At 38.7% G+C, this 27,890-nt stretch overlaps 1 protein-coding gene across 1 annotated transcript; it reads left to right on the top strand.

Moving 5' to 3' along the window:
- PALMD (palmdelphin) lies at positions 1-24,153 on the top strand. Its single transcript, XM_059478320.1, has 8 exons — positions 1-232; positions 5,393-5,473; positions 10,459-10,589; positions 15,767-15,881; positions 16,765-16,798; positions 16,892-17,002; positions 17,695-18,792; positions 22,540-24,153. Exons 1-8 carry the CDS (start codon positions 188-190, stop codon positions 22,581-22,583), a joined length of 1,659 nt encoding a protein of 552 aa, XP_059334303.1. The 5' UTR covers positions 1-187; the 3' UTR covers positions 22,584-24,153.
- The last annotated feature ends 3,737 nt before the right edge of the window (positions 24,154-27,890 follow it).

Raw genomic sequence — 27,890 nt, 5'->3', positions numbered from 1 at the left:
TGTCTGGACTGATCTGCTCATCTGTTCAGGGACTCTTCTGACAAGTCAAAAATTCTGCCTCTTTCTGCTCTGGAATTGGATCAAATCACCTCAGCTTTTTTTTTTTTTTTGTAGCCCCACCAGGAGGTTTTTTGCTTATGGTCTCATTCTGTTTGCCTTCACTACTTGTCTGTTTTTGATTTGTAGAATGGAGGAAGCCGAATTGCTGAAAGAAAGATTCCAGGCCATAACAGTAAGTGCTCATGGTTATAATTCACTATTTAAAAAAAAAAAGGCTTAGAAGTAATATTAGCAATGAGCTGCTGTGTGTTTGCTGAATAATGATTCAGCTCAGGACAGAAAAGGAAGATTTGTCTGCTTGAAATTGTTACTTAATAATTCTAGTTTATAGGATATTGCTTTAAGACAGCTAAGTTGACTGTACTGACTTCCTTATGGGTTGTATTGCACCTTAAAATTAAATTCAAAGCAGTGAAAGTATGTGTGCAAATCACTACTGGACAGTGTAAAACACACATTACAGAATGTTTGCCTGAAGGTCAGAAGGCAGCTAGAGAATTCCAGAACAAATCAATTTTCACATTTCACCATGTGAGATTAGAGATTTTTCATTTGTACTGTGGAATTAAATACAAGTTTGGAATTATTAATGATCTCTCCTAAGTATTGCTGTCTGAAAAGTAAAAAAGGACAAGCTTGGATTAAGCAAATTGCTCCTGTCAGTTTTCAGAGGACAGACTCGGTGAAGTCTATGCTAGAGACATTGGAAAACATTTTCAGTTTCTCTTCTGAAAGGAAATCTGAGTGATGATTTCTAGTGTGCAAAAGGAGCAACTAAACTATTTTTAAAGTAATACAACCTGATGTTATAAAAATTGGCTGAAGCCAAATCCTCCTCTGATTTGATCTCCAACTGAACTTATTCAGTTACAAAAGACTTAAACTGAAACAACATTTGTCCCGCCGAGATGAAAGGAAACCTCCGGAAGGATCGTTCACTCTATTAGTTAATAATAAATAATGGAAACAAAGGCATTTGTCCCACTCCTAACATGACAGATTAGTTGTGAAACACAACTAGCAGAATAAATGGTGGGCAGAATTAAAGAATACCTTATTGGAATTCAAATAAATGTAAGAAGGCATAACTGGAAATCTATGGAATCTAACAGGTTGGGTTTTGATTCAGTTGAGTTTTAATTATGGCACTTGATAAGAGCCAAGAGGACCATTTACTGTATTTACTTGAGACCTGAAAGAAGCGCACAATAAGGTAATTTGAAATGTTTTAGAGGGTTTAGAGTACATTTGTTGGTTTAACTGCAATGTTGCCTGAACCAGGGTCATAACCTGGACTTTGTCTCTAGTGTATGGGCTCAAAAGATAACAACAGCTTTGGCACTCCAGAGAAGTCCAGGCCTCACAATGATTTGTGCTCCCTGGGATGCAGGGGCAGGAATGGGGCAGCACTTGGCTGATGAGGAATAATATGAACATACTGAGGCTGGCATCCTCCAGCTGCAGCTTTGCTTCCAAATCAATACTGAAGCAGTTTTCTTTAAAGAAACGGGGGCAGCTTCCAGTGTCTTCCATTAGAAGAAATAGGAAATAATTTTTGGGTTCTGCCTATGACTTAATTTATTACACTTGATGTGTAAAGGAGCAATGCGCTCGCTGCTTTCATCAATCCAGAGCATGCAGTTGAAACACATGGAGTGTTCCAACTACAGAAATGAAGTAACCTGATTAAAGGGAAGCTATCAGCCCTACCAACCTGCAGAAAGAGTTGTCCAGGGAAACAACAGCCTGCAGTTACAGTAGCAAGCTACTCCATGGCTCTGGGGGGGTTGGCTCAAGTAAAGTACCTGGGAATTTCAAGTGCTACATTCCAGATGTTTGCTGTACAGCATCTAACAGGATAGCAAGGGGCACTCCAGCAGTCAACAACTGCACCTGTGCTGAAACTTATTGGTTTCTACTGTTAAATACCTGTCTCCTTGACAGCAACACAACCAGTGGGAGTTCTCAAAGCCTTTTGCAAATCTTTTCTCCCTATAGCAAACAAAAAGGAAAACATGATTATTGTTTTTGTTCATGATGTTGCTGTTATTAAATGTCTTGATGCTCCCACGGCTCTGAAAAGGAAACTTTTCCTTTGTTATGTAGCTACCACCTCCTGGTGGTGTATCTAGACTAGAAAAGCAAAAATAAAATGCCTTCATTTTGTTAGAAAGACTCTCATACCTTAAGATATGAAAACTTTAATACCTTTGATGCTTAGTGGGTTTTAATGTCTAGAAAATTACAAGAAAATAAAAATACTTTAGTTAAAACATTAGCTGCTCCATGGAATTGACAGTATGTGCCATTTGCCAGGGGACCAAGACCACCATCTTTGGCCCCACTGTAGAACAATGACACAAACTAATGGACTTGGCAGACTAGATATTTCACAAGACGCTGCTCTGTGGATGCCATTGCCTTTCTTTCAGACAGATCCAGCCTAGAACACAATTCATTTCTGCGCACAAAAGTCAGGAAAGAGTCCCACGTGTTTCAGTAGGAGTGAAAGTTAACACCAAGTGTTACCTTTCATGGATGCATAACAGAAAGGCATGGCTGAAGATGCTCTGTCATAAAAAGCAATTCCTGCTCACATTAACAAGAGCATAGTAAGAGAGAACTTTTGGACTTCAAGGACTTCTGCCAGGAACATGATCATCTGCAGGGGCAGAGCATGAGGTTTAATAGAATCATGACTCCCTTAGCTATCCAGGAATAAACACTTATTCCATTAGATGTACAGTCAAAGCTTCATAAAGCAAGACATGATGTAAAGACAAGGCATAGCAGAATGCATGGCAGAAAGTGTTCTAACAGGTTATTTTGGCACATAAGGTTCAAAAAGATTCCTCATACTTCCTAGCTTCTGGAATTCAGCTAAATTATATAGATATATAGACTAGGTATATAAAAGACAATCTATTTCAGCTGATTCAATTTGGATAACTGTATAACAGACATTTAATACCTACCAGTGAAATTAAAGGATGCTTGAACACCAGAGGATACAAGAAGAAAACCTAGAGAAAAAACATTGGACATAAAAGAATTATGGACCTCTGGAAAAAAACAAACAGGCAAAAGTTTCTTTACTGAATGGGTTCCTTATTATATACTTAGTTTAAAACACACTAATTTATGCCTTTATACTCAGGTTTCTTTCTGCACAGTAGTTTATGTACAAATACTAATTTCAGACTGCCCAAACTCTTATTGCATCCCCACTGGTACAAAAAGAATACTCAAATTGACTTAAAATATTTTTTAATAGTATAAACCAAGTAAGAGTTCATTCTCTGGCTAAGAATCTTATCCAGAACTTTAGTAAAGACAAAAAGAATTTTCCTTAAGAATTGTAATAATCTGTAAACACAATATCTTGTCACACTGCTCATCTAATGATGGGTTATTTAAAGGTCATTTATACCATGAGGGTATAGGAATATTTCCTAAGTACGGAAAAGTGTGAAAATCAGAGAGCAGATACTTAGTCTTTAAAATCAGGTCTGGCTAAGAAAAATCCAGCATAGCAGCTTTTGGATAAAGGCTCACACAAGGGTCATTGAAGAAAAGTTACATATTGTAGTGATCCTAAATCTGTAACTTGGTTAGTTGTATTAAAGAGCATTGGCAAAACACAAAACCACTGCAGAGATAAAAATAGCATGTATTTTGAGGAAAGAGCCCCACCTGTTTTGTTTGAAGTATTAAAAAGGCAGACTAACACCACCAAGGAAAAATTGTAAAGGGTCTATAAATAACTGCTATACTTTGCAGACTGTGAGATCAGTGTTGATGTTCTCCTGTGAAATCCCAGCACAGTACCAGTAGTGCCTGGCCAGCCTGTATCCTGCCCTTGGTCCCCATAAAGCTTGGTGGCTTCTTCCACTTCCTATCCTAGCCTTCAGAAAAGCATCCTCAGAGCATGTGGCCCCACTGCTAATTTCTCATTTCCAGTAACAGTGAAGTGATTCAGCCAAGCACACCACGGCTCTTCCTGTTTCCAAATCCCAGATTCCAGGGAAATGGGTGAGAACAACTCCCAGCCTTACATCCAGCACTTCCTTACTGACTTTCTCCAGTCCTTACACACAGCTGGTTCCACAGGTGGGCTGAAAGGGCGAGGCTCTTCCTCTGTTTGTGAAGAAGTTAACCCCTTCCTAAACCATACTTGTCTGAAAACAGACTCTATTAAACAGCTACCACCTTTTTAAAAGAGCCAGGCTGTTCTAATTGAAAGCAAAGAAGGATTAGCCTCCAGTCAACAAATATTTCTGCACGGAACAGAAGATTCCATTTACTTCCCCAAAATGTATCAAGAAACAAGCACAAGTGTTTCTTGATTGGCATATGGCAAGGTGCCATGCCCAACAACAGAATTTTATAGCATTAAGGATGACCAAGACAATAGCCTATTAATACACCTTATTAAAGTTATTTTCCTTTGGCATGATTTCCTTCCCCCTGGCTGCTGAGGACACAAGGTCCTAAATCAGCATTTGGCCTCACACAGAGGAGCCACAAGGTTACTCCACATGACAGTGCTATCCAAAAACAGGAGAGGTTCAAGCTTTGCCAGTGTTCAGACATTCTTCACCCATTTCCTTTTTTCTCTAATCTGTAATAAAAAGGATTAAAGTGGCACTAGGATAGACCAGTACAACATGAGGTTTATCCTTCTAAATATCAGCAGCCACAAAAACAGTCTGAGCACAAGCAAAAATTTTCTTTCTAAATTGAGAAAACAACACATATGAAGTATATTACATTCCTCTTTTCCCATCTTTACCATTATTTGACTAACAAAACAAATTTCTAAGCCTTGTTTATTCCTGTTTATTTCAGCTACTAGCCACAGGATACATAAACTCAGTGCTGGATTCACTGACAGCCCATTTCATCTAATGATGTATCACAGCTGCTCAGTGCAGACCATGCAGACTCTTTCCTCTCCTAAATGATGCATGGGCTGCCTCAGGAATTTTGGTCAGGACCCATTTTTAATCTCACTCTGCATGTACAATTTTGTTCAACTGTACTTTCTTCCTGTTTTTCCCCCCTTCCCAAGAGTAACTAATGTTTATCTTGCATCATCCCTCCTCTGTGGCCATTAACACATTTAAGTGTACTTTGGAGAAAGAGCAGCGGAAACCATACCTGTGTAGGATCAAGTTATTGCTGCAAAGAATTATGCACTGCCTAAGCACCACATAAGCTTTACAATAAGGTTTTATTTGCATGGATTGATTTCACCTTACTGAACACTCACATAATAATTTTATTAACAAGTAATTTCTCTAAACAAAGTTTTATTGTTCTTAATTTGTAGGACAAAAGAAAACTGCAAGAAGAAATTACACAGAAACGTCTAAAAGTAGAAGAGGAAAAAATGAAACATCAACATTTGAAGGTAAGTAAAGTGTTAGATTTATGTAACTAAAGATAGCCTCAAGTCATACAGCATGAATAAAGGTTGGGGATTTTGGAATGCAAATCTTCATGCATTTAAGTCATGCTTTTACTGTCAAATTTTCACAGCTTTGTGGAGTCCTGGCAGGACATTTGACTTTAATAAGCATCACTCTTTGAAAAAAATTACACCGGGGAGCTAATGTTACTTGATCACTTACATGGCATAAAATGAGATCATAACCAGGAAAAACTCACAGATGAAAATTAAGCCTCACATTTCAGACTGGGTGTGTTCACTCCCTAATCCCACAACAGCAACCCTACTTGGTACAGGGTGCAGCACAATAATGAGGTCTAACTGCATTTTTTCCTAGAATAAAACCACCATATTTATTTGGCTGCAGGCTTTTGTCAGCTTGTTTAATTATTCTTTAGTAATATAATGCAGTTTCTTTGTACATTCCAAAGAAAAGTATAAATGCTGCAAATATTGTTCTCAAATATGGCCTGGTAAACTCAGGATTACCAAGTTTAAAGGTTTAAGAAAACTCAAGATCCATCTCTGCAGAGAACTGAAATTGCACTGATTTCTACCCAACACCACTATTCTTAAAATGTTTATGACAGTTTGGCAGTCATTTTCATTTAGATGAGAAAAAAATCTATGCTTCTAGAAATATGCAAAACTTGGTATTTTACATACTCTTTTCATTATGTGAGCAGATAAACAGTCTCAAGAGAGATATATTGAATCTAAGACCAGGAGCGTGGCGTGTCTCCTCCAGCAAATGTGAGAGAAGCATATTTAAAACAGACTCCTCTTCAAAACAGCCACCAGATCCTGAGCTTCATCCACCCTTTTCTTTTGTGTCAAGCCAAAAAAATGAAAAGCCTTGATAAACCAGTGCACTGGGCCAGGCAAGCCAAAACACAGCTATACCCAGGTTTTATTGGAAGCTAGTTACTCCAAGGACAGGCTTGGCCATTTGGGGAACATCCCTTCCAAGTCCTGTAACCTTTGAATAGCAAACATGTGACTCCTCCATCATGGTACATGGCTACATCGAGTACTGAAAGTTTTATTCCAAGTTTCCATGTCTATAAATCCAGATGACTGTTCTGCCCTTCTTTACAGAGGGATAAACTGATCTGTTGTAGACAACCAGCTAATCCTCACTACTGCTGTGTGCAGACAGAGCCCTAGGGCAGTTTCCTTACAGACTTAGTACATGTTCATAGCTAAAATTAATAGGTCCAGTGGAGTTTTAAAAGTTAAGAAAGCAAAAACCAAACTTGTACTTATTCTGAAGAAATTTTATGGAGTTTTTAGAGAGGCCAAAGCACTCCTGGAAAATACTACTGAAATGGTTTTACTTTGGAAGAGATCAGAGATTGTGATTTCTCTGCCTATTGTATGGAAATCATACAGAAAAGCTTTTAAATTAAATCAGTCCTCTTGCATATACAAAGCAAAGCAAGGATCTGTTGAGCAAGTTATTCACTTGGAAAAAAAGAATCAAGCATACATTTAAATATATACTTATATACACACGTATGCTGTATAAATACATACATTTCATTAGTTCTTCGGAGCACACAAAATGTAGACTGCTTTTTCCAGCTCAGGAATAAGATAGGCACCTAATATCAAACACATTAGTACATGAGCAGCTTTTGCTTTATACCCTAGAAGTTTTGTCCCTTAATGAACATCCTTGCTTCAGATTAATTCAGGTATTTCAACAGAGTCAAACAACAAAATGATCCAGTGCATTAATTGCTTTAAACACATTTAGACTTCTAAAACATTTAAACACTGCAGTAAATTTTATTAAGGGTTCATTTTCCAAGGGATTCAGGCTGATTCCACCCATTTATACACATATCAGTTATGCGCATGTTGAAATCCAGTGCTCCATGATCTATTAGCACAACTCACACCTGTCCCTTAGGAAACTATTGCAGGTTAGTAAATCTCAGTGGCAGAGATGTTCTTGTTCGATGGATAGCACTATCCTGTTCCTCGTTTTGTCCTTCCTATTTATAACCCCTAGCAACAGGTTTATCAGAAGGTTGTTGGTTTGGTTTGTGGTTGTTTGTTTTTATTGGAGTTCTTCTTTGGTATTTTTTTGTTTGTTGCCTAAAAAAGAAAGTTTTAGCTTCCTTTTTGCAAATAGGAATCCCTGCTCTAGCTTCCCAATTACTTTGTTTGCTGCCCCCAAGTAAATTTTACTAGAAATACACATGGGGCATCATGACAGATCTTAGTTATTTGGTACAAGTGGAGAAGGAACATTAATTCCCTACATGTGCTCGTCTCTCAAATGAAGTGGAGGGCATGCAAGCAAATACACCTGTGTGGACAGGGCTTCACAGAACTGCAAGGGGTATTGGGGGCTGTTAGTGTGGCTACAGAAGAAATTTTATCCAGCATTTCTAGATGCTCCATCAAATAATCCTTCCTTCTACTTGGAAGGATTTAGAAAGCTAAAACTTTCTACTTGGAGTCCTTCTCACTGAAGCAGCAAGGGAAAGGACCAGACAGAATTGCTTGAAAAGTGCAGTCAGTACTGATTTGCATGTACTTTCTAAGAGCTTTCACAGTTTAGTTTATTAATTTTCAGGCTTCTGACGTGCCTGAACTCCATTAGTGCTACCTTGTGGGTGCTTGTCACACATCTCCTTCCAGAGAAAAACCTGTCAGGCCCAAAACAGCTGCTCCTGCACTGGCTTGTGCTGCTGCCTAGATGGAGCAGACCTGAAACCCTCTTTTATTCAAAAGTTGTTTCCAAACTACACAATGTGTCATTCTTTCAAAAATGGCTAATGAAATGAAAAAGATTATATGGCATTTAGTTGGGAGTAGCAGCAAACTGCTCTAGAAACATGCAAAAATAACACTATTGTGTTATGCTTGTATTTAGGGAGTTTGCACTCTTGGGCCTAACCATATACAAACAGAAGATTTTGTTGATTTTAATACATGGTATTGGTTTCTGATGTCTACAGTGCCAGCCCCACTCTAAATCTTACAAGAAATTATCAATTTATTTTTGGAGACATAAGTGCTAGACTAACACTGTTCTAGCCAAGATGAAAACCTCACTTTTCTTGAGGCCCTACTTATCATTAAGATCTAACCAGCTTGATAGAAAGGGAATTAATAACTGTGTGTCCTCCAGCTTGAGAATACAGTATTTAGTGGTCAATAAGAGTTGTGCCAACACCAGGCTACCTATATCTACCAGATAATGTAAAAACATCCTATTAAAATCTGCATTTATTTCATTAGAGCCTAAAAAACAACTACAAGGAAGTGCTGCAAAGTGATTCTACAGATTCAAGGCTCAGAACATCAGTTTTGAGCAACCTGTGTTTACCAAGATTTCCTAGGACCCAGTGTTGAGGGAGACAGACTACTGTCCTGCAGGCAAAGGCAACTGTAAACATTGCTCTTACATCCCACAAGTAAAAAATTTAAGAGCATCACAGAGTGCCTAGACTTCTCAGCAAGCCTGTTTTAGACACATTTTCTATGACATTATATGTCAAGTGGAAAATTACTCTTGACTGCAATAAGGTCCCACATATACATTCCTCTGCCAGTTGGGCCTCAGTAATAACCTCATGGAAAGTGCACAATAAATAGAAAAGTGCAGGAAGCAACAGTTGAAGTGACTCAACACAGGATGCAGGCAGGGATTCCAACAGCCCCTGCAAGCAGCACTGAGGTTAATGCAGCAGAGCTGGGCTCACTGCCTCAAGCAGCAGTAGTCAAAATTCAATGTAATCTGCATCCACATCCTGCAATTAACAAACTGTATGGGGGGAGAAAAGCAAAAACTTAATATGGAAATCAGGTCAAGGAATCTAAATTATAACAGGGACATCCATGGTTAATTAAAGACTTTATATGTGAGCTCCTTTTTTGCCTGTTGAAAGAGTATTTCTAAAGAGTCCCAGCTCCTTCCTCAAGGCAGCAACTGCATTTATATCCCTGAGTTAGACTGAAAGGAGTAAAAAGAGTGCAAGAAAGTTGGCATGGCTTACAAGTTTCAGCCTGCAAATTTGAACCGATCTCCAACAACGTTTTTTATTTTATCAGGAGTATTTTTGAGAGCTCTGATGACTTTCAGGTACCACCTTCCCTAGTACAAAGCAGCTGTAGGAAGCAATCAATGCATACAATGGTATTTTTCAGAATTTGAAAACACAGCTGAGAGTGATACACTTAACCCATGCACACACAATACACCCATTTGTGAGCCACCACTGCACAGAAAGAACTCCACAGGCACTAACCAGGTCAGGACCTAAATACCTAAGCTCTGGATTGCCCCTGCAACAGCAGCTCTAAATACACAGGTCTGCTGAAACACTAAACACAGCAGCTGCCCATGCTCCACCTTTGCACTGCCTCTCTTACCCCACACATCTTCACCTGCTGAAATGTGAGTTCACTATCATAAGGACAAAGATCCTTTTATTTTCCAGGGGTATCATTGCATCACTAACTCCCTAGAGATCTCTTACTCCTATACAATCTTATTTACAGAAACTTCTCATCTTTTATACCTCCTTTCAGAAGCCATGCAATGCAAGGACCCCAGAAATTCTGGCTATTGAAATAAAACTGTTGTGCTTCTGACTGGAGACTTTCACATGAGTCTGTTGTATGTATGGTTGTACAACTGGATCCACCTACCCATATTAATCTGTTATGGATAGCAGCTGACATACTCTACATTTTTGTTGGATGAACTAATAAAATGGGGCATTGTAGCTAAAGACTTTGCTTTTAAGTCAATCTCAAAACACAGAAATTTAGTTTTTCTCTTCCAGTGGCACCCACTGTGGTCAGGTTGGCTTATGCTGGATAGATCACAGTGCTGCAGATCACATCTGTGGCATCAAGACAAATACAGCAAATGGTTAAATAGCTTAACTCTAGCATTCACTTACTTGTCTATTTTTCCCCATCAGAAAAAGGCCTTGCGAGAAAAATGGCTCTTGGATGGCTTTAGTTCTATGACTCCAAAGGAAGAAGAGGAAATGCAAAAGCAGAATCAGGAGGACCAACAACGGACTCATGAGCTGGAACAAGACATTTTCAGGTAGGGAAGTACCCCTGCCCTTGTGCCTGGGTTAAAATGGTCCCATCCTACACATCCTACATTATTTTGTATAAGATGAAAGTATCAACAAGTGCTGAACACATGCAGAGCAAAGCAATTCTTGTCACGTTTTCTAGTCAGTTAGAGAATACAGAATGCAATTTTCCATAGTATAAATTGTAACAAACCGCACAATAACTATATTGCAGAGTATTTGGTTCTCTAATTCCAGATACCCTTTCCATGCTGCATTTGGCAGGTGTAAGCCCCAATATATGGGGATTGCTCTAAGATAGGAAATGTTGAATCAGAACTTCAAAATAACAATAAATTTTCAAAGTTCTCCAGTTTCACTAGGTCCTGGCACAGCCTCTAATACCTAACTTTCACCATAACAGCACTTAGAACAGTACAGGCTCCCTAGTTCCATAAGCAACACTTATCCTCAGTTTTCTATGTGTTTTGTACTGAATTTAGTCCTGGAAACCTGCTCTAGCAAAGGTCTTTTTCTACCTTTCAGTAGAGATGTTTCTACAAATCTCATCACCTAGTGCTTTCCTATCACACAGGGCCAGCCTTTAACTGCACAGAATCCTATGAAAAACTCTTATTTACCATGGACATGGTTCCAGGTTCTTATTAGCTCCAGTTAGCCCTTCTGAAATACCAAAGAGCTGTGTACACTGTCAGCTCCTTCCCTAGGTCCAGCCATACTGACTGGTACTACCCCTTAGCACCCACAGAAAAGATGAAATGTTCCTCTTCCTTCAGATTCTGGAAGGTTTTTTCATCCTTTTTCAAGGCTTCTTCCTCTATTTCAATTCAATAGCATTTTCCTCTCTATTTTGCTTCCACTGCACTCCTACACACACCCTTCTAGCAAAGCTGTCACCAAGATTAACTTTCTCTGGTGAACTCCAATCCTCTTCTCTCCTCACTCCATCTCTGACACAGACAATAATTCTCTTGGCTGACAGGTAGCAGCCTCATGCTAGTTTGTGCTATAATTACGCTGACTTCTTGCTCAAAAGCACTTTTCTCTACAGAACATCTTGGTACACACCTCTATAGGGTTCATTGTTGCAGTGCTAGGAGGCAGCCAGCAAGCCCTGAAAGCATCCCAGAGGCTGTCATTTTAAAGGCATGCAAGAGGGGCCTATAAGACACTGTGAGTGCCAGAAAAGAACAGCATCTAGGGCTAGAATGGCCTAAGGAGCATCAAGGAAATGGTGCTGTGCAAGCATTTCCCCATCAGGCCACTGGAAGTTCAGCCCTTCTCTAAGCAGTGAGAGGAAAGATTAGATTCAAAGTCCTGTTGGCCATGGGCAAAGCCTGAGCTAAGAACTCAGGAAGGTTTATTCACAGGTCTTTTGCTATAAATTAAATTTCCTGCCCTCCCTAATAGCTGTTTAGCAAGGGCATCAAGAAAAAACATCCACACTGCCTTCTAAATAACATTACATCTTGTTTATACACACCCAGGCCAGTTTCAAACTACCCAGCAGTGATACAGAAACCTAGGAATAAAGTCCACTAATAAACATAAAATATCCATTATACAGTTCTTGCACAGTGTTTTTGCTACACCACAGTTATCACCAAAGCTAACAAAAGCCTGTCTGACCTTTGACCTGCCCTGTAAATCAAACATTGCTAAACTGATCATGTAGACTCATCATACAGTAGAAATAACAAACTGAGAGGCTCAGTAGAAATCTTTCTTCTGAGCATCTGACTATTAAAACTCACTTGATTTGGAGACATCCAGTTCACTCTATTGATTATTCTGCGTGTGTCTGGTCTTCAGTTAAAAAAATTATGAATCACTTTAAAAACTCTTTGATTACCCTTAGACAAGTCTTTTTCTGCTGAGAGGACAATTGCAATTGTTGACAGATTATTTACAGTAGTGGCACGGGCCTTGCCATCACCTTCCTAAATGGGATCTCTGTTTTGAAACATTCCTTACCTGAGTGTCAAATTGAGCTGGTGTATGTCTGCTAATCAGTTCATGCTAATCAGTTCATTGTTTTTTATAAAAGGGAGAAGTGCCATTCTTTGTGTCAATGACAAAACAGTGAATAGCAAAGCAGCCTAAGCCACCTTGGAGACAAATTGCTGAATGCTTTGGCTACAGACAAAAAAATTGCATTTACACTATCTGTCCCATTTCCCCTCTACATGTTGGAAGCTTCAAGTGAACCAAGGGAGCACATCCCTGGTCAGGGTACGAGCTGAATGAAGAATTAAGAGTCCTGTTTTCTCACTTAATCTTCAGCTAATAACACTCATTCTTGATAGAATTAGTTGCTAAACAACATATTTAAAAATACAAAACAACTGAGGTCTATTCAATTGCTTGTAATGTGCTGCATGAAAGCAGATGACAAGGCTATACTAGAGAGCTGCTAAAGCATTTGACTCACCTCAAAACCTGTGAGAGCTTGCTAAACTGCCTTTTCCCCTCAGTCTAGAATTCTTCAGGGTGGTATCTTCCTATCTGCTTTTCATTCTCAAGCCATTTATTTCTTTCCCGGGGTGGCATGGATGCCAACTGCAGCAGATCAGCTGATGGCCAGCAGCATCCAGGCAATCTCCATAGATCTGAATTCAGCTGCTACTTTGGTAGAGAAACCTTTCAATTAGTGTCTTGATTTCTAAGGTTTCTTCTCTCATCCACACCTCTATACTACTTATTTCTCCCTCTCAAATAATCAGTGCTACTTGAAAAGAGGACAAATATTCAAAGGATAGATTTAATACAGTAGCTGTGTCACACTTCCATTTCTCTCCTAAAAAATGCAGCACTGTACAAAAGGTAGTTTCATATAATTGCCAGAATAGTTGCTAAACCCTTTCAAGACAAATTGGGATATAACTTCATAAAAATGTGATTGACTTAGCTTGTAAACATTGTAAACACACCAGTAAGATCTTGGCCTAATTTGCAACCGCATGATGTTATAAGGGCTCCAATTTCTTTGAACTACACAAATCACATCTCTTAGAAATTTTCTTTCCACTAATTCCAGAATGCACACTCACAGCACACACTGAAATCCATAAAATCTGTTTTTGCAAGTATAAATGCAAAAGAGATATTTAGAGTCCAGATGCAATTCCCACTACATGGTATGAGAATTTCTCTCTAAACCCACTGAAAATTGAATCAGGTCCCTTAATTATCATATAAAGTGAGTGTTGGTATGGGTGAAAGAGCATATATAAACTGCAATTTGTTTCTTGATCACCCAGATAAATACATGGCATTTTTAATCTTTGACTTATTTGGGGTTGTGTTTTCTCTTTTTCCCCACCTCCCTTTTTTCAAGTATCTCCAAGATTTTTCCTCCTCTTCTTACACCTGTGTGTCTAGAAACGTTTAGAGCCAAGACTAAAATAAGCCCACAATATAAGTGAATGATTTTTCAGCTCATTATGCTTCTGTGAGTTTTTAATGATTTTCAGATTGAGACTATTGTGATCAACTCTCATCTAAAATTAAACATGTCAGTAAAAACAAAACATCAATATATTAAACAAAGACTGTTCCATAAGAAGTGCAAAAATATGGCACATGGTCATTACTTTCTTCTATAGCTGTCCAAAAATATTCATCCCCTTTGTAAATTTTTTTAAATTTTAGCACTGTAATCAGTACCTTTGATCAGGGTTCTAAGGCCTTCTTGCAGAACTCAGGTCCAAAGTGTGAGCAGCTTTTAAATATTTTTTTAATTTTTACTTTCATCCTGAAGGGGTTTTCTCCTGTATCTGTTCTGAGGTCTGAGATACCTTTGTATAGCAAAAAAGAGATGTTGTCACCAACAGATAAAAGTCCATGTAGCACCCTGTTAGTGTAGCTCTACATATCTGAGTTTAAATAGGGCAAGAGCCATAACGGTAATTCAGATTCCTCAGCCACACAGAAGGAAATCAATAATGCTAATCTGTCAGTCTACATCCAGCTTTTCTAGGATGATTACTTTAAAGGGATGGCAGACTTTAATCATTCAGAGTGACTCTGTGTAATATTGTGAATCTTAGCACACAGAAAAGAAGTCAAAATACAAAAATTCAACACTTCTTTCCCTTTGGGTTATAGACCAACATTTCTATCTGTCTGTAACTTGGTCTCAGTTGTAACTATTCTGACTGCTCTCAGCAAAAGGTGGTATCAGTTGCAGCTGCCTTTGGTCTGTAGTCATTGATTTCCAGCATGGATTAAAAAAAAAAAAAATAAAAGGCATATTTCACTCAAATATGGAAGCTTTGGGAATTTCTTTTTTTTTTTTTTAAGTCAAAAGACATTCTTTTAAAAAGAACTATGAGACTAAAGTTATACAGTATTAACCTACAGCATAAGACATTCAGTTCAAGTCCCACTTCAGAGTTAAATCTGGAGTTGGATTCTAGATCTTCATGGAGAATTGACTTCCCAACTACTCAGCTAGTAAGGCAAATTCCATTTAAAACCCAACAAATATGCACTTAAGAAGAAAAGAGTAGTCTTGATTAGAAAGAATAAATAGGAAACAGGACACCTGCTTAAGTCACTGCCTTACTCAGAGAAAAAACTGACCAAGATGCTTTACTTTAGCAGTGTGCTTTCTCCCTCTCTGACAGATTCAATTTTTTTATCTTGGACTTTTCTGTCTAGAAGTGTTTGTCATACAGTAAGAAAATAAAAACTCTGATCAGGATAAAAGATACTTTGATCATGATCTAGTATGCTGATCAGCTCTAATATGCAAGAAACCATACAGAGACTTACCACAGTAGAAAGACAGGGAAAGGAGCTGTAACATAGAAACATACAGCAAGTGTCAATAGCCCAAAAGAAATTTTTACTTCTGAGGCTCAATATTGCTTTCACATAACAATAAAAGTTTTTAAAATAAAACAGTTAACTCATCAGCCAAGTCCTAACTGGCAAAATATTTCACGTTTAAATGTGGAAGCGTTTGTTTGTTGTTGGGTTTGGGTTTTTTTCTTTTTAAATGAAAATACTATTTCACACCTTTTTCCCAACGTGTGTGAAACCATAAGTTGATCTCATATAAGAGTAAAGTTTGTCAAGGTAAGTAGAACCATCCCTACTAATGTCCTTATTCCCAATGCATCAACTCCACAGTGTTGCTCTCTGCCTGGTATTAAATCAAATTCAACTGTCATTGCAGACTGGAGAAGGAAATTGAGGCTCTGGAAAGACAAGAAATGGAAGTCTCAGCTAAGGAAGAAGCAATTTTAAAGAAACTGAAGTCTATTGAGAAAACAACAGAAGACATAATAAAGGTTAGTGCTATATTATTCCAGAAATAGCAATTATTACTCAATCATCATCATCATATCCAGGGAAAGGGGAACTAGCTGGATCCCATGAGTGATCATGAGCTTTTGCCTGAAGTAACAACAGTTCAAACATGAGAGGGGTCAAGATGTTACATTGTTTAAGGGCTCCTGTCTCCATCTGCTTATTTGTGGGGGTGGGGGAGCAATTCCTATCTTTACTCATCTACAGCACATCTCTAAAAACAGCACTGCCACTGACACCAGCAGCTTTGCATCTCAGCCAGAGACAGAAAACGTACAGACCAGGTACTGAGGCTGGTCTGTTCATGCTCCTTCAGCTGATGTGCCCAGCTAAACTGCATCATGCTCTCCACCAAGTCCCTGACAGAGATCATTATGTATCTTAATGTTATCAGCCATTAGTCATTGTCAAAAGGTAATTTTAATATTTTTAAATCATCTTAAACCATCTCAAAAATACAGTGATGAAACTAAACTTCAGTTCTCCAGCTGTTCTTACATACACTCACACATTCTCTGAAGCTACACAGGGAGATCAGTAAAACTGGAAAGCCAAAGTAGGACCTGTAAAAAAACCTTTGACGCCAACGAGTTTGGGCCACAGTGGGAGGCTAGGTCACTGTTTAACACTTCATAATATTTTTGTCCTTCCCTGTGTGACTTGGAAATCATAGTGGCAAAAGACCACAGAAATTTCACTCTCACTTTCTATGCTCCAACTGAGCATATTTCACTTTCAGCCCCTTCTCTGTATGAAGCTATGCACACAAAAGGTTAAAACTATCAGGGAAACCAAAGCACTGTCTAGTCAACATCTTTAAAGTAACTATCACATTCATTGTTAATGGTTCTCTTTCCCACCTAGTCTGTGAAGACTGAAAAAGCTGGATTTGAAAAAGGTACGTTTAGCCAAAAGAATATATTTTAAAAGGTTCTTGTAGAAGTAAGTTAAAACATATTAATGCTTTGTGGATCTATGGATCTTTACTCAGAGGCAGCAGACTACATATATGCCAGCATTCCTGACCTTCCCAAGTATTTCAGACCTTCTGCACTGAGAAGCACAGCACATGCTGACATGGATGATGAAGAAAAGAGAAAAGGTACTGCTAATTAGTAACTCCAGAAGGTGTCAATATGTACAAGAGCTTCCTATATATTGAATTTAACACACTTTAAGCAAAGAATAGACATTACAGGTGAGACATTTTTTCTTATTTAAACTGTGTTGCCAGTTAGGTCATCAAAACTGAAAGGTGAGACAGTGGTGTAAAGTAAGTGCCACTGAGAATAACTCTTTTCACCACTGACACTTCTTTCCAGCACTTCATTCTTCTGCCTAAGTAAGTACAGACTCCCTTCATATCATTCATTTCTCATTTTCTGTCTGCACTTACAGCTGTTGGGTAGCCAGCAGTAGTCAGGCTATTTCCCAACTACTACAAAGCCTTCTAACCCTTCAGAGTGCCCAAGACTCTCTGGCATCGCAGCACGTGGAGCTCTTCAGCTGCTATTGCCCAGCATAACACCAGGGGCCAAGGTTAAATCTGGATTTCTCAGTCTATCATGTAATTAAAACTTTCTCAACAGCTGATTCTTCCTCACAGAATGAAAATACTTTTTTCCACAGGATAAAAGGGGATATCCAAAATGAGAATCTAATATATGGGTTGTGTATGTAATAACTTCACATATTTAATAATTCATTCTGACAGTTGTTCTCTATCACTGTCAGAAGTCCTACGTTTCTTGCAGCTACTGCATTACCAGTTTAAGCACTTGTTTCTTTCAACAGCATTGTTTGCCATGGAAATAAAGGTTGAAAAAGACATGAAGACTGGAGAAAACACAGTGTTATCAACAATACCTCTTCCCTCAAAAGAGTTTAAAGAGACAGGAATTAAAGTCTATGATGATGGCAGGAAGTCAGTCTATGCAGTGTCATCAAATGGGACCACAACACAAAATGGGATGGATGAACTTGCTCCTGTTGAAGTGGAAGACCTGCTACGGCAGGCAACTGAAAAAAATTCTCAGTCTCCCACAGAGTACCATGAACCTGTCTTTGCAAACAAATTCTGCAGGCCAGTAACTCCTCAGAAAGACAAATTAATCCCAGGACCAAAATTAGAAGGCACTGACAAAAGAGAGACAAATGGATTTAGCAATCATCAGACAGCGTTCTCCTCCAAAACAGAGCCCTTTATGCAGCAAAATAAAGAGAATGGCCTTGATCTTCCAAAGGTAATACAACCAAAGTCTCCCTCTCCAGTAATTTCTCATACAGAGAAGAAAGTGCACACTAATCCTGACAACAGGATGATTCATAATGAAGAAAGAAATGCTGCACATGAGGAATTGAAACCTTACCAGGATACAAGGGAAAAACATAGTGAGACAAGGTTTTTAAATCCCTGTCATGCTAACGCAGCATCCCCTGCACCTCAGGATGAGGAAGATGTTCGGTACAACATTGTGCAGGCTGTCCCTTGTTACGTGGATGAATCGGAGCCGGTGACGATGGTGTTCATGGGTTACCAGCGCGTTGACGATGACGACGCAGAAGCAAACCAGAAGCTGTCCCCGTACGATGGGGTCATCCGTGCAGAACTCGTTATCATTGATGACGATGATGAAGACGAGAGCAAATCTGAGAAACCAGCCTATCACCCCATAGGCCATTACAGTCAAATTTATCAGCCACCAAACAGGAAAAACACAGAAGCCCAACAGACAAACCCTATGAGCAGTCTGGGTGCAAGCCTGAACAAGGTACCCCACAAAAATTCCATCTCCCTGCAAGAACAAGAGGAACGCTTAAGCTCACCAACACACCACACTCATCTTCACAGCCAAGTGTCTGGAGATGGTACAGAAGATCCCTCACTGACAGGTAACAGAAAAGGAAAATCATGTCACTGCTGCTCACTCATGTAGCAAATTGATATTGCTCTTATCTGCTGGCAACTGTATCACTTCGTATATTTTTGGATTGTTTCAGACTAATATGCTATTAATAATATTTTTTTTGCTCTTCCTTGTTAACAAATACCAATCTACATTTTGGATCTGTTGAATTATTTTGTCTTCAGCAATGCACTAGTTACCATATCAAAATTGGAAAACAAACTATTACAGAAATGCCATTCCTATAACCTTGAAAGATTAAAAGTGGTTCTCTTTCAAGTTCCATTAATGCTACCAAAATTAGCAGAATTAGTTTTCATTTCTTGCAGGTAACTAATAGCATTGCTACTTAACAATTCCTCTTCCCTCACTGGCATGTTTTCTCTGCCTGTTTGCATTCCAACTACTTCCTAGACCATCTAACTTACTCCTTAAATAAGAAAGACTGCTTAATAATCAGCTTTACTTTGTATTTTTAAGGAATCAACATTGCCAACATTGTCTTGATAATGTTTATGCAAGTTCTAACATTTTTCCATTAACCCAAGTTAGACATTTTTATAGCTTCTGAAAGATAATGAAACAGTTTTCATCACTACACACTGTTAGTTCAGTAGTCCACAGAGTTATTTTTTAGTGACTTTTATATTCTATAAATACATAAATATATCTATTTCTTACTATAAAGTTTTATAATAAAAGTCTGCAAGCAATAGCAGAATCTTCCAGAAACATAGAAAACTCTTCTTTATGATTATGTTGCACTTTAACACATACAATTAGACTCCATTTAGGTATACTTACAGAGCAGCAGATTGCAGACTAGTCACATTCCACTTGAAGCAAAGAACACTCTGGTTGAATTACAGGAAGATCAGGGGTCCTGATGCCACATTCTCTCCTCCAGAGAATGTGCAGCAAAAATGTAAATTTGACTCTGGCTAAAGCTGAATTGACAGCCCAGGAATTTTTTACACTACATGTAAAGCCAGGAAAGAGGATGATCTTTGGATCATGTAAGACCTTTCAAGTATTTTTGCATCAGTAGGCAGTGATTGGGAAGAACTGTTCAGCAAGCAAGGCTCTCAGCTTTTAAGAATATCAACATCGTGGAGTCATGTACACAAAAGCCAGAAACATTCCAGCAATGCTGCCCATCCTTCCTGATCAATAAGGCCACTACACTTTTCCATTACCTTTGCTTTCCTCAAACCCCCATCCTGCCATCTCTGTACTTCCCTGTGTTCTCCAGCACCAAGAGCTGCTGCCACAAGTTTTTATATCAGCAACCGGAAGCAGAAGTAGTTAGTACAGGTAAAATAAACCACTCCAGAATCTGCTCCAGCCCATTATGTTTTGGGTAAGGTCCCTTAATTCCCACATCACATAAGTATAGGATAACAGAGAAGGGTCACTTATAACTATCCCACCAATAACAAAGTGGCCAATTGGGAAAAATGGATCCCAGCTAAATTAAAAGCAGTTTGGCAATTGCCTCAAAAATTCCCCCAGTCAGCACTGCCTCCAAGTGAGTATCTTCATGCCTAGTAGAATTTGGAGCTAAGCCATACTCTTCTTTAGCCCTCCACTTATTTATTGCCACTCCCTGGGACATTTTTGATCACTGGAAAAAGCCAGGAAGTGACTCAATCTTTCCCAAGCAGCCCTGTAATCCTACTGAGACTTCTAAAAGAGAAACAAAACCAGGAAAGCCTCTCAATCTAGAACAATGTAATTATACAGAGCTGTTTCTTAGAGAAATATATTGTTTTCAAAGCAGTCATTCATGCCCACCCTAGCAGGTTCACCCTAAACACCACTAGAGAAAAGAGTGGAGTCAATTATTTTTGGTAGCTCATCATTAATTAAACTAAAACAACAAATAGTAAAACAAAAAACAAATCCTCTTGGAAACTAAAGTTTTGAGAAGCACTTGCAGCATTTAAACATTAAACAAGCACTGGGGACTCTGAAAGACAATGGAAAACAAAGAAGCATAGGACAGACCAGCATGATGGCCTCTTATGTAACAATTTTTCTTTAGGAAAGAGATGAACCTTCAGAACAAGTTCCTGAATCAGTTAGCAATGGCCAAGGACAAAGAGTCAGAGGCATTGTTCCATGTGCCAATCTATATAGAGACAGATCAGATTAAATTAGGAGCCTTTCATGCCCACAATTTTACAAAGATGTAGGACATACCTTTCCACATAGCAACAATTTTCCTTCTCCCACAAGCTCCCCTCTTGACTAATATCTCAAAGTATGTGCCCTCAGAAAACCAGAGGGCAGAGATACAGAGAAAAGGATGACAACTCTATAATTGGTACACCCGTATTTGCATTATTAGGGCTTATTTTCTTCTTCAAATTTCAGGGAAATCAATTCAAGTGCAAATGTTTTGAAGATGCAATACTCATTAGGGAAATGAAAAGTCCTTGGGAGGGAACAAAGGCTAGACATAGTGAAATGAATAAGGAAATGCAAAACTAAAGCTGAATAAGCAGCAAAACACACTGACAGTGTGGAACAGGCTCTCATGGGACACGAAGGTCCAAGGCTTTTGACAGCTAGCTAATCTAGATGAGCTTTTTTTTTTTTCCTACCACTGGAAGCTTTGCAACCTTTAAAAAACACAATGGAGACAGCTCCATTTGTGTGGAAGAAAGTGAAATATGAAAATCCTTTTTAATGAAGATTCGTGCACACCATCTGTTCCTGTAATGTATAGAACAAGACAAAAACAGACTATGAGCTAGAAGTGAGGCATCAAACTGACTGTTCTCAAACCATGACCAGAGCCTGAATCCTTCAGAATTCCTCAGCCTGTAAAAAGTACACAGTGTCTTTTGTAAGATCTAAGGTTAACATCAGTGGCTCTATGATATAAAGTTACACTCAGATGCTTCTATGATTTGCATCAACTTCAGCATTCAAAACATAACATGAGCTGGACACTTGCTGACACGTGTAAATCAAGTAAACAGCTGCTTTGACCCCTCGTGTCTCAGCAGGGTGCAGGAATGAGACACTATTTTTGGTAACTCTTCAAACTAGCAGGTCAGAGTAATGGAGATTATTCAACAATGTGCTGGGGGGGAGGTTTTTACATATCAAACAACAGCATTATATTGCTGTTCCAAAAATAACCTTCACATTAAATCATTGGCCTTTTGCTGTCCCTTTCAAACTTACCCCCATTATACCCAGTAACAGACAATAGCCATACTGATGTTTATACAGGTGCTGTTACTGCATCAGATGAAATCAGGAACATGACTAACTCCCACTCTGACTCACAACACCGGGAAGAAAGGAAAATTTTCTCTAAGCATCATCAAAAAGGAAAAGGTTTCCAAATAGTTACAGCTCCCACTGAGGAGTTTAGTTTAAACAAAGAATTTAATTATTCATGTGTCCTTTTAATCTGTCAGCATCCAGTCAAGGGCAAAACTAACTCTGTGTTAGTGAAGGTAACAGAGACAAAACAGAAGGTAACTGTGCTAATTTTTAAATAGCAATTATAGAGTGATTTCTAAATATACTCACTTTATTGCAAAATTACCAGAACTAACACCTTCTACTGATTTTTTTCTGTAACACTAAAACAATGCTTATTCTGCTGGATTAACCACTGGAGGTATGTGTATTCTTCATTTTTCTAAACAAGGAGATTTTGCTTCAGAATCAGAAAGAAAGACTTAAAATGCAATGGCTTTGTTTATTTTTGCAGCTCTGAGGATGAGAATGGCAAAGCTGGGGAAAAAAGTCCTTTAACAGCTGTAATGAAATGGAAGTAGAAATTACCACTCAAAGCAGATAAAGCTAAGAAGACTTTCTTCCACACACTTTTTCTGGATCATAATGCTTGTTTTGCTACTCTGTTTCATGGGCTATTTTGCCCTCCGCATAATGCAATGGACTTTAACAGACTTTCAGATTTGACCAACTGCCACATGCACACACATATCACATCCTGGATTTTGTTAAAAGTAGTGGGAAGTTACCTAAGGCCATAAATGCAGTGTATATACAAGTATGAAGACATGTGCATACCTGTTCTGACAATCAGAAATATGCTGTTGCTGTATACACAGAGCAGATAAACACCTATCTCCATGGAACTTCATGGGACATTGTTTCACATTAAAGTGTGCCAATCTATCTGATTTTGACTGAAAATGCTGCTCCAGCATTCTTTTTGTAAAAGCATTGGTTAATAAAAAGCAAAATGTGAGAGAGGAACAGGAAGACATGTAAATATAAAACATGCTTTCCTATTATACTACCTTGGATGAAATATAAAGCATTCCTTTTTAAGTGATAGCAGAACAAACAAAAAATAATTAAGCCAGCATACTGAAATATTTAATATCCTTCTAGACGTCCACAGTCCATTCACCCGTCAATGTTACATACGACAGTTGTAGCCTTCCCCACAGGCTGCTCTCTTCACCATCCCACAAACATGCTGCCCACCCACGACCTCACAGACCAGTCCTGTGCATAATATGAACAGCCTGACCTCCTGAGCATGGTTTCACCTCCCAGCCTGCTGAGAAAGCTCCTTGCTTTTCCAAGAAACTGCTTGCCAGACAGGCAGTGCTGTCCATCAAAAAAACCCAACCAAACAAAAAACAACCCAAACAAACAAACAAACTCCCATCAACAGAAAAAGACTCCAAAGGCCACACTGTTTCGGTTTCAGTGGGCTGGGGAGCTAAAACCAGGCAAGCCTCCCACCAGAAATGCTGAGTTGCCAGTAGCTTGTTCTGCAGCTGAATACAAAGATCTGTTACAGGTGCAGCCACTGCTGGGCACAGTTGTCCAGCAAGTTTCAAGGCTCCCACCAAATAACAGGTTAATTCTTTTCACATGGTAGAGGATGCAAGGGCCCTAAAAACAGGTTCAATCACACCTAAGGAGAAATCAAATCTAAGTCAGATTTTCCAGTACATAGTTCTTGGGGAGAAGTGCCTCATAGCACACTACACCACTATACTCAAATCAGTACAACAGCTTTAATTCACTAGGTCTTAGCCTCAATTTGTCACACTAAACAGATAAAGCTCATTTTGTCTTATTCTGGTATAGCTGACTCTAATTATGCACCAGTTAAAAAAACCAAAACCACTAATTTTTTGCTGGTATTCTTTTCAAAGCAGGAAACTAAGGTTACTACCTCATACTGAGGCACGATGGTAGTAATTGACTGATTTGTAGCCTCTAAACATTCAGTGGCTCCCAGTCTAATGTGGGTAATAATCTCAAATTTTAAGACTTGTCAGAAATGGTTACCTGGAGAGTGGAATAGTAAATAAGAATAAATAAATTTTATTATAGTACACTTCCGCTATGTCTATCCTCTTGTTTTTTGCTGTTTTATAGTGGTTTTTTTCCTTACACTTCTGTCATTTGCTGGTTGTGCAAGTGAAGGCTTCAGCCTCAACTCCTAAGGATACACCAAAAAAAATGAGAGCAGGTGAGTGATAGGAAGTAGTCACAATTTTTGTAACAGAAGCAGATAGCTATGGATACACATCCTCTGCTCCCCCAACAACCTGTACTATTAAACTTAAATAATATGGAAAAGGGAGCAGCTATCATCACAATACTGGTCAAAGTACCTCAAAGGAAAGACTAGAAAGGTTTGTGTTTCTGGAAAGTAGGAATGTTTATCACCTGATTGCTACAGCCCCAGAGCTCTCCTGTATCCTGTATCAAAAAGAACAGAAATACAAGGTGGCAAGTTATCTTTTCAAATGTCAGTAGAGATGCCATGCAAAACTCTAATTCATCATTAAATCCAAGTGATTTCTAAGGCCCCATGAGACAAAAGTCTCTCAGAAGCAAAGCTGAAGCTGCAGTCCTTCTTATGTGAAGTACCCTTTGTGTGGGATGATTGTCATAAACAGCTGGTTCAGAGTGATGCAGCTTTGTGGTTTACATTATGTGAAGTCACTTTTGCACAGCACAAGGAAGACCAGCAGAAGCTAGACAGTGGTTGAACTAGGCCAGGTAGGAACTAAACCAGGTGGATCCAAGCATGTTCTGAGAATTTGTCCTCTGCCAGTTCTGCTGTACCACTTACTCAGGTATGTGCAACAGTTTCCTGCTTCACACAAACCCCCCTAAAGAAGTCAGAATCAGATTTAAGTGAGCAAAGAATTTCTCAGACCTACTAGGACATCATCCCTGTTAATCACCCTTCCATTCACTTGGACTCTTCCTACTTCAGCCCGTACCAAAACCACTGAGGTATTAACTTCTGCATAGAAATGCAGAATACTGCAGTTTTTCCTTGACAACTGCTGTTCATCTTCTGTTGGTTGGACAAGAATATACCCACATGACAAAAGAAAACCATCCATATTTGCTCATACAAAAGCTTAATAATAGCCACCCAACACCCATTCCAGAATGTCTATCTGTATGAGATAGTTTGAATTTAAAGACTGGGTTTTTGAAAATTTTTCCAATTAGTTCATCTAGGAATACTTCCTATTTTAGAAAACCTTTCCACGTCAACCTCTCACGGACAGTTTACAGCAAGGAAGCAAAGCAGAAGCGCTGTTATTTGAACAAGGGCGCCACACAGTGTTAGGCACGGATGGAACACAAAGCAGGCAAGTTCTCCTCTGCCTTCCCTGGGTAAAGGAAACACACGGCCATTATTACATGGAACTGGACGTCTCCCAGAACGCAGTGTAGCACTCAGTGTAAGAAGGAGAAATTAAAGACACCTTCCCTGCTTCGTGCTGCAGCCTGAAATGTCAACTAACTAAAAAGTAATTGAAGCAACACAAAGTAGCTGTGAACTCCATTACATTTGCAGCAAGTAATTTTTGTTCACAGCACAGGCAAAGGACATGATTTGTAGCTAAGCCAAGAGCAGATGATGAGTATTTGGAGGCTGCACCTAATAGTCAAGAGAGTAAACTACTTGCGAGACTATTCACAAATTTCAACCTGTCATCTATTTTCCTGCCAATACCAAACCCTTCTGCAGATCTTTTTCAAAGGAGTACCAAAAAAATATTTGGAAGATATTGGAATACAATGACATATGACTTCTTACTAGTTATGCAGGAAAAGGGCAGCAGTGGCAGTGTGTAAAATAAGCAAGTCTTTCAATCAATTAAGTTACAATATTGTGCATAAGGGTTCCCATAAGAAAGTAGACAATACCACAAGCAGTGAGAAAGAAAAAGTTTATCCAGAACAGCTGACAATTTTGTCAATTTAAAAGTTGTATTAGATGTGGAACAAGGAAACTTTTTCTTCTTGAGGAAAAGAAACTGCTTTAAAAAGTGAAAATATTTTAACATTCAATTTCAATAATAGTTTCTCCAGGAAGGATTTACATTGCTGCAATTTATAAAACAACATCTACAAAAAACCAACAATCCATGTTGCTCCTAGGCAAGACTCTTCTAGTTTCCTTTTGACAGCATTTTCACTTTACTAAAAGGGACAAGAACTTTTATTGAGATATTTACATTCATGTTTTAAAACCCATGTTCATTGTCACATGTAAATGAAACAACCCTCAGTACAGCTATTATAGAAAAAATCTGGCATTAACCTTAACTTAAAAAGCTGACAATCATGCCTAGGTTGAGTGATTTTTCTTCTATAAATTCACAGTAGATGAAAGAGTCCCACAAAACTTTAGCAGTAGATGAGCCTGAGATTCCCAGGCTTTTTGAGATTAGGGCTCTCTAAAAAATCCTCACACTCGCCCAGTTGGCTCCATGGTCCTTGTCCTTCAGCTTGGGTTGTGACTCATTTCTTTGTAGTCCCCCTTTCCCAGGCTGCACATGACTTTCCTAAGGGAGATGATTCAACTTGGACTCACTGACAGTCAGCTGCTGCTGACAAAGGGATTAATCCCAGCTCCATAAATGCCCTTATGGCTAAATCAGATATCTGAGCAGCCAAAAAGACCACTGACTACAAACAAACATGCAGCTTCCTGAGTATTACCTGTCCATGCCACAGGCTGCACTATGGACTTGGGAAGATGGAGGAAGAGACAGAACCAGACAGCTTTGGTCACCTGACTCACACCTACAAGTATTTTAGAGCTGGCTCATCTCTACACTTGCAGAGATGTTGCTGTGAAAGTCTATACCAAGTCAGGCCTCACTACTCACTCTTTTATCCAATCCTCCCAACATCTTAACTCCCAGCTAGCTTAGTATGCCTAGATGAAAAACATATCTTGAATTGCTACAACTAAAAATCTATATTTTTCAATAAGAAAAATGAAGATGTGTGGGAGCAAGCTATTCAGAGCCACAAAATACAATTGCAAAGCATGTTAAGGTTTCATTTCCAAAATGTCATTTCAAGAGCATCCTTCCATACTTAGGCAAACCATGAACCAAAAATGTGAAACAAGATAGAACCTTTTTAGTCTCAGTACGTAGTTCATATATTTGGAGAAACCTTTCGTTGACTAAAAAATTGCCCTCCAATATTCTTTCAGGATAGAGTTGCTGTAGAATTATTATAGCTCTGTCTTCTAGATATGCCAGCTCAAAGGACTCACTTAACATTAACAGAAGCTGCTTTTCCTGAAGTCAACCTAGCTCCCAATTTATGTTTTTCTCAATAGCACAAACACAACTGCAACATTCCAGAGAAAGTATTTGCACTTCCATTAAAGCATCAGTTGGCATAAATCCATCTCATTCACACAGTTAGGTAATACAGAAGCCTCAAGCAACCAAAGACAGTAAAACAGAAATCCATAAACAGAGCTAGGTTCTTCCTGGTTTGAGTTTTAGATAAATCACTATAGGTTTTAATGCATTTATATTGCAAACATGTTTTCTCTTTATGATTTAGAATACAGAGCAGTATTTTGAGCAAGGCAAATGGTGGTTTTACTAAGTACTGAAGTTCTTTTAGAGTAGACAGTGCTTTTTGCATTTTACTTTTATCTATTTAGTTCATTCATCAACCTGCATTTGTGACAATCTTTCACTAAGTTTTGAGGTTTGGTTGGGAGTTTCTTTATGCACAAAACTGTCAAGAGCAAGAAGCTGCCATATCGTATTTGCACTTCCATTAAAGCAT

The sequence above is a fragment of the Ammospiza nelsoni genome, chromosome 9, assembly GCF_027579445.1.
Source record: "Ammospiza nelsoni isolate bAmmNel1 chromosome 9, bAmmNel1.pri, whole genome shotgun sequence".
Taxonomy (NCBI): Eukaryota; Metazoa; Chordata; class Aves; order Passeriformes; family Passerellidae; genus Ammospiza; species Ammospiza nelsoni.
The sequence above is the reverse complement of the archived record's forward strand: the minus strand, read 5'-3'. Positions and strand labels throughout refer to the sequence as shown.

Bases quoted from the DNA above. Each gene is read 5' to 3' on its own strand.
- PALMD (XM_059478320.1), top strand. From the start codon at position 188: ATGGAGGAAGCCGAATTGCTGAAAGAAAGATTCCAGGCCATAACA. The intron at 15,882-16,764 runs GTTAGTGCTATA...TTTCCCACCTAG, and splicing joins CAACAGAAGACATAATAAAG to TCTGTGAAGACTGAAAAAGC. The intron at 18,793-22,539 runs GTAACAGAAAAG...TTATTTTTGCAG, and splicing joins AGAAGATCCCTCACTGACAG to CTCTGAGGATGAGAATGGCA.